The 8,092-nt window shown below is 37.2% G+C and overlaps 1 protein-coding gene across 1 annotated transcript; it reads right to left on the reverse strand.

The window, feature by feature from the left end:
- Positions 1 to 109: 109 nt before the first annotated feature.
- On the reverse strand, positions 110 to 7,572 carry LOC126700817 (uncharacterized). Its single transcript, XM_050399001.1, has 3 exons — positions 7,354 to 7,572; positions 668 to 2,524; positions 110 to 511 (listed from the first exon to the last, which is right to left on the reverse strand). The coding sequence occupies exons 1-3, from the start codon at positions 7,570 to 7,572 to the stop codon at positions 110 to 112; spliced, it is 2,478 nt and encodes an 825-aa protein (XP_050254958.1).
- Between the last annotated feature and the right edge of the window lie 520 nt (positions 7,573 to 8,092).

Here is an 8,092-nt window from a genome sequence, read left to right on the forward strand (position 1 = left end):
ACTAACAAAAACAAAAGATGCGAAACACTATTGTTTCTTAATATATTAAGATACAATCTACTAACAAAAACAAAAGATGCGAAACACTATTGTTTCTTTATACAATCATCTATGAAAAGGGAACTCGACGCTCTTTCAAATCTTCAAAATCATCTACTATTGAATCCAAACTAAATGTCAAAGCTATATCCTTTTCAATGTATAACATCAAAGAGTCATTCAAAAAGTCATCTTCCATTTTGTTTCGAAGTTCAGTTTTGACAAGTTTCATAGCTGAAAATGCTCGCTCTGTAGTAGCAGTAGAAACTGGAAGAGTAAGCACAAGTATCACCATTCTATAAACAAGTTTGTAGTGTTCTGAATTTCCAGTTCTCACTAACCATTGAGATAACTCAGATAAACTTTTCAATTTTTTGAACTCTGGATCTTGGACTACATTATGCTCAAAATGATAAAGCTCCTTCTCCAACACTTGTTTGTCATAATCTGTGAAATCTTGTGGATAGAAATTCTTTACCAACAAACAAAGATCACTAATTCTGAAAGATTTTAATGCCTCTCAAGGTTCTAAAGCTGAGCTAAGCCTAAGCAACTCCATTGCATCTTCATTAAACCGATAATTTAGTTCCTGTAGTTGAGAATCTATTGTAGCATAAAAAATATTTACTCGATAATGATGCTCATTTGTAACGTTATCTGGTTGATTACGAGCTCGACCTCGCCTCGCAACATAACGAGCATTCATATCCAGGACATCAATGCGATGCTTCTCACAAAATGATATCACAGTGGTGAGTAAGCCATCCCATCCATCATCTCTAAATTTTTGGATAAGTGTTTTAGTAGATGAAACTAAATGCATAGCATTTAAAATGTCTTGAGATTGGCTTTGCAAAGCTTGACAAAGTTTATCAGTGATCTCCATAGTTTCCTTCTCAAGATGCAAGATGAAAACAAATTCAAATGAAGTTAAACCTTCATAAGCTGACTCTCCTTCTGCCCGATTTTCTCCATCAATTGCACCATCAATTATATTTTGTAAAACTTCAACAGTTGAACTAAACATCCTTAATAAGCTAGAAACTGATCTAAAATGTGAACTCCAACGTGTTTCTCCAGGTCGTTGTAAAGTGCCAATTTGATTAAGTCCACTTCCAGTCTCAAGCTCTTCAAGATCAATCAAACGTGCTATTTCATTAGCATTGGCAACTTTCAATTGCTCATTGCGCTTGCATGAAGCACTAACAATTTTGATCAGAAAAAGCAATGTAAGAAAAAAATGACTAATGGGAACAACTTGTTTTGATGCTTTTACTAATGCCAATTGTAAGCGATGTGCAAAACAATGGATATAGTAAGCATATGGGCAATCATTCAAAATCAAAGCTTGTAATCCATTCCACATACCTCGCATGTTGCTTGCTCCATCATATCCTTGCCCTCGAATATTTTGTATATCTAAGCAATATTGAGATAACAAAGAATATATCCCCTTCTTTAGAGTCAAAGCTGCAGTGTCAACAACATGAATAAGCCCAAAAAAGCGTTCTTTCACAAAGCCTTCTGCATCAACATATCTAAACACCACAGCCATTTGCTCTTTCATGGACTCATCACGAGCTTCATCAACCATTATACAAAACTTTGCATCACCAATTTCTTCCCGAATGGCCTTCTTCACTTTGGCTGAGAAAACATGTAGAATTTCCTTTTGAATCCTAGGTGATGTGTAGGTTGCATTTTTTGGAGCTTTTTCTATTATTTCAGCAACCTTCTCATTCCAAAAAGTCACAATACCCAATGATTCATGAAAGTTCCCACGATTTAACGAACTAAAACTTTCATCTCGACCTCTAAAAGCTATAGCTTGAAAGGCAAGATATCGCACAATAAAAATTGTGGCCTTCAATTGCAACCGATTATTTGCAATTTGTTCAGTAGTGAAATGATCAACTACTCTTTGCAAATGCTGCGATTGGTTCATCAAATCCTTACACATTTGTTCAGCAACTCTATGAGCTGAGTTAGGATCTTTTCCTATATGAACTTGAAAAGAACAATCTTTGCCCCCAACCTTTTTCCAATTTCTAAATCCACCAACAATAAATGTATTTTGTCCCACAACCACATTTGGATTATGAAAGACAAAGCAGGGTAGACAATAAGCTGCATCTGTTGTAGGAGAATATTCAAGCCATTTTGAATTATTTCTATACCAAGAAGCTTGAAAACTACGATTCTGCTTTCCACTTTTTTTGAATGTCTCTAGAGGAGGTTGGTGCGGACCTTTTTTAATGTAAGCCCGTCGAATTTCATCACGTTGATTAACATGATATTCCCATATCTGTTTGCGTGTTCCAGGATCATAATCCAAAGAATCAAGGTCAATTCTTTGAAATTGTGTTTGAGAGATTGGAACATTCGCATTTTCCGGAATTGGAACTTCCGCATTTTCCGGAATTGGAATAGCAACATTAGTTGTTGGCAATTCCACGTTGACTTCAGAAGAATTTGAAGTTGAACCCTTTCTTTTGAAAAAATCAAGCATTGTACTTGATTTTTTCATGATCTACAAATAAAATAAAAATTATATAAGAATTACCGTTATTTTTTTAAATTTGTGTGATAATTTCTTATATTATATGATTTATTTTTTTTTCTTTTTGTCTTTTGTCTGCCTTTAATATATTTGTGTTTAAACTGCCTTTATTTATGTCTATGTGTTGTCTCTTCCTTTCTTTATATAATTATATCTTTTATGTTTTTTGTATCTTTGTATTGTCTCTTGTCTTCATCTTCATCTTTCTAATTTTGACCCACTAACCCAAATATCCAATAAATCCCACTACAGTCAAGCACTACTCACAAAAACTTTTTTTAACTTTACTTTTTTGTTTTTTTTTTTTTTTTTGTTTTCTCCCCTGTCGCTTGTCTTTGCCCAACAGCAACTCCACACCACTTTTCCCTATTCCCTATTATTATGTCCAACTAATGTCCAACACTTCAACTACCGGTCAACAAAGGCACAAAGCCACAAAGCATCTGACTCTATCTCTTTTCTATTTCTTTTATCTATATAATGCAAGGCAGCAAGAGCCACAGCCCATAAACACAGTCACAAAGCCAAAAACCCAAAAAAAAAAAAAAAAAATACACACAACACAAGCACCAAATCAGCACAACACAGCACAACACAAGCACCAAATCAGCACAACACAAGCACTCAAACACCACAAGCAGTAGCACAGCTGCACAGTTTCTTAATTTCTTTGATTCTCAGAATCTCAGATCACAGATTCACAACACAAGGTTTTGAAATTTGAAGGAAAAGATAAGAGTTAAAGCTCAAATACCTGTGATTCTGTGAAGCTGGGCTGGGCAGATCGGGAAACGGCAACCGGCGGCAGCAGCAGCAAGTTGATCTCGTCTCGCGTGGCGGCGTGGCCCGCGTGGGTCTCGCTCTCGCCGGCGTGGGTCTCGCTCGAAGCAGCTGGGTTCGCTCTCGCCGGCGTGGGTCTCGACTCTCGACTCTCGCTCGAAGGCCGAAGCAGCTGGGTTCGCTCTCGAGTCTCGTCGGCGTGGGTCTCGCTGGAAGCAGCTGGGTTCGCTCTCGTCGGCGTGGGTCTCGCCGGCGTGGGTCTCGCTCTCGCCGCGTGACTCAGCGTCTCTCTCGCTCTCGTCTCGCTCGTCTCTCTCGCTCTCGTCTCGCTCCGTCACGGTCTCACTTTCCTTTCTTTTTTTTTTTTTCTTTTTTTTCCTTTGGTTTTTGCATTCTCCGTTTGGTTTTGGACTGCTGAGGTTGAGATTTTTCTCTAATTTTTTTTTTTTTTTTTTTTTTTTTTATTTTGTTGTGGATTGGGTTATGGCCTTATGGGCTCTGCTCTGCTCTGAGCTGGCCGGATTATGGGCTAGGGGGCCGGATTATGGGCTAGGGGAACTGGGGAAGGGGGTTCATGCCGGATGATGGGCTAGGGGAAGGGGGGCCGGAGCAAAAATTTCAGGGGGGCCCAAGCCCCTATTTTTTTATTTTGAAAAAATTTTACTTGCTAAAAAATTTTTTTTTTGGGCCCAGGGGGGGCTCGGGCCCCCTTTGCCTTGTACCTGGGTCCGTCCCTGAGGGCAGCACTTCAATAAACGAGAGCAAATCCTGTGAAAAAGTAAAGGCTGAAACCCTGCTGAAATTTCACCAGAAAAGAGTAGTGTAGCAAAGAGATTTGCTAAAAGAAAGAAGAAGTGAAACTAGAAGATTCTCTGCTGGTAGATTTTGGTTGGGATTTTTAGATTGGTGTTTTGTTTGGCTATGTTTGGTAGTGTTGATGCTCATTTTAAAGAAGTCCAATAACAGGAAGAAGCCCAACAATATGGGCAAAAAAGAGTTAATAAATTGAGAGAGAAACTACTAAGCCCGAATGGCAAAAATAATGAATCATAGGCCCATATAATAAGTAAATAGGCCTTGAGGAAAGCAAATGGGCCTAAAGGAGGCCAGAGAAAGTAGTAAACCCATGAGCATTATGTGATGTAGAAAAGTGAGAATGGGATACAGCAGGCCCAAAGTAATGAAGTAAGAAAGTAAGGGGTTGATGGAAAGCCCATGAGCCCCAAGAATGAAGGATATGATAATTGGGCCAGAGAAGTCCAAAAGAGTTAGTAAAAGCCCATGGGAATACAAAATTAGAAAATGGGCCGAGAATGCCCAAGGAGAAAGAAATGAGCCAAAGAAGCCCACTTGCAGTGTAATGGGTTAAGAAAGCCCAAATTAGCATAAGTATAAATCTAACGACTATACTGGGTCATTGTAACCAATTGACAGAAGAGCATGCAGCAGGCTTAAAAGAGGCCCAGCAAGCATGGGTTAAATAACACCACAGTAGGATTAGTAGAGTGGCATGGCAAGAATGGTAGCAAGACTACGGAAGGAGCAAAGAGTAGGCTGAAGAGAGAAAAGCCCACAATCAAGTAAAGCCTAGCCCTTGAAAGGAGCAAGCCATAAAGAATGGGAAATCAGAAAAACAGTTCATGCAATAAGAGGTAAAGGATGAGCAACAAAATGCACAAACGAGCCTCTAGACCATGGCAAACGCATGAGCAACAGACAAGCTTTGGATGCATACAGAAGTGGAGCACGCGTAAGGCCTAGACACCACCAGCCTATACCCAGCCAATACAAGAGTGGTGGGTCATGGATTAGAGATAAAAGAGGGTATGGTTTGGCGGTGGGGAGAAGGGAAAGCCTATAGGTATTATACAGTAATTTTTATGAAAATTACATTTTAAAAATCCAGCATAAAAATACAGAAACAAGGAAAGAATGATACGCGTGTGATAAGGGAATAATACATTTATTTTTAAAAACTTTGCAATAAAAAATATATAGTTTTTTTTTTTTTAAATAAATACAATAATCTACGTATAAATTGTAAATATTCTCAACAATTTAATTTGAAATAATCATCTTGATTAAATCAACAAAGAGGAAAAAGCTCGTGAAAAGGCACAGACGAAGATACCCTTGTGTACTTTATAGATGCTCTCATACCCATTTGTATGAAAGCATGGTGATTTTAATGGAAGAGTTTCCTTCTCTTGCTGGCTGCAAATTGTTTGGAGAAAGGGGGAAATTCGGTTGTGCCTTGAGAAACCAAATTGGTTTTTTTTTTTCTTTTTTTTCTTTTTTTTTGAGGGACAACCAAATTAGTTGTAACCTTAACAAAATTTGTTAGAGCAATTTAGGCAAGTGCTCCAACTAGATGCTGCCACTTGGCATGGTTAGGGTCTATACTAACTTAAAATGTTGAATAAAATTGCAATGACCCCGGTTTAATTGAATTTGGACATGCTCAATAAAATGGAAAATTAAATGAATTTTTAAGGAACACGCACTCCAAAAAAATTGTGAGACTAAATTCAGTTAAAATGTGATAGTTGCTTTAGAAACAACTATAAATGTAATTACACGCATTCCATGGAAAATAAATTAATTTTGAGAATTAAAATGTGACTTTAGAGCATATATCCAAATCAACTAAAAGTGCAAACTAATACCATTCAAGGGAAAACAATATAATTTTTAAGCTGTAATGCGTCTTCCATGAAAGAAATGTCCATGGAACAATTCTCATATTCCCACCATACCTTGTCCAATTTAAGCATGGTTTTTGTTCAATGATAGTCATATAAAGAGAATTTTATAATCTTTGATTTAAAACTTGGTTAATCCCATAAAACAAGTCTTTTCAAGATGGAGAAAAAACATGATAGAAAACTACATGTGTTTAAATATATGTTTTTAGTTTTTAAACAATATTACACGTATTTCTATATACTTTTTCATCCACACGTATTTCAAAAAAAAACTGAAAACTGTTTAAACACACGTACCAAACGGTTGGTTGCTGGTTCAGCCAACTTTCATCAATTTTTGTCTTTTTCTTGGTTAATTTGTTTTTGTCTTTAGCTTCTATGATTCTATCTTTTTGTTACAAGTTTCCTCTTACTTTCATCCATTTTTGTCTTCTTCTTATTTCATTAATTTGTTTTAATCACTGGGCAGTAAAGTACTCTCTTTTTTTTTTCTTTTTTTTCCTCGCTAAATGGGCGTGTTTATGGTTTCACTATGAAAAATTCTAAACACATTGAGTACATTTGCTAAAAATACTGTAAATAAAGCTAAAAACTAGTTGAAAATGAAATAGTATAGTGCGACTTATGAATTGTACCTGTGAGGCCGAGGATCCCTAATCCCACTTAAATGGATTGCCAAGATTATTTCCGAGGATACACCTCGGATCTCGGGGATGAGCACCAGCTAACCTTGGGGACGAGCATCAACCATGAGAGGCGCATAAATTTAAAATAGCATAGAGATTTGGCACATGTTACGAGGAGGATGAAGGGAGAAGGGTGTAGAAGCCATCCCCTTCGCATTAAATGCAAGACAACTATTCCTCTGGCCGCATTAATGAGGAAATGACCATGAACAGTGGTAACACAGCTCAAATTGCAAAGCAAAAGCTTACTAATAGTATATACCTGATGAGACAAAAGTACTAGGAATGCAATCTCAACCCTCCAAGTGTAGGACTAAGATAATCTATGTGTAAATATAAAAGAAAAATGGAGATCCTTATGGAGGGGATCCAGAAAAGAGAAAAAGAAAGAAACTTTGAAACCTAGAGCTGACATATTTGTTCAAAGGAGAGAGAAATACATACATATATATATATATATATATACCGAAGATCTGGGCCTAGGTTCATCATATTCAAAGGGTGTCCTATACCTAGATTGGTCAAAACTAAGTCTAACCGTTCCATCGGCTAGCTATTGGACAAAATCTAGATCAAGTCTAACCGTTCCATCGGCTAGCTGTTGGACAAAATCTAGATCTGGGTTCCTAACTGGGTTTTGGATCTGTAGATGATGGTTCTCATTATCTATAGTCCAATGTGCAGGAAAAGTGACTTCAGACCATTTCAAGGTTCTAGGTACCTGAATTGTGGATCTAATGTCTGAGGTTTGGATAAGGGTGGTTTCACCAACCTTTCTCTTGTCTATGGCTTGGATAGACATGTTTGTTCTCATGCACTTATAATACACTCTGTATATAAGGGCAAGCTGTCTGGTTCCATGTAACAAGAAAGTTCCATGGGTTTTGATGTTGAGGGTGAGGACCTTCAAGATGTGAGGGTCGTCAAGTGCTACAGTGAGATTGGGGAACTTTTCTTGTTCAAAACTGTTTGTTTCACTCTTTCCATTAATAACTAACCTACTGTGATCCTTATCCACCTAACTCATTGAAAGTTCAGGTTCAAGCCCACTCTATAACAAATTTATTTTTTTGAACTCATTGGACCATTGACCATCTACTTGGGCTTTGGAGCAGATCATGTTTTTATAGTACCAAAAAGTGCAATGAGACCTATGAATAATAGCAAAAATAAGCTGAATAGTATAAAAAATAAGCTAAATAGTAAAAAAAAAAATGCATTTTTCAGCCAATGCCAAACACAACCTTATAGGTCTTATAATTACAAGCTTAACAATATATATATGGCTTAGCTATAAATATGCTTGGTATATCTCAACAATG

Source organism: Quercus robur, chromosome 9 (genome assembly GCF_932294415.1).
Source record: "Quercus robur chromosome 9, dhQueRobu3.1, whole genome shotgun sequence".
Lineage (NCBI taxonomy): Eukaryota > Viridiplantae > Streptophyta > Magnoliopsida > Fagales > Fagaceae > Quercus > Quercus robur.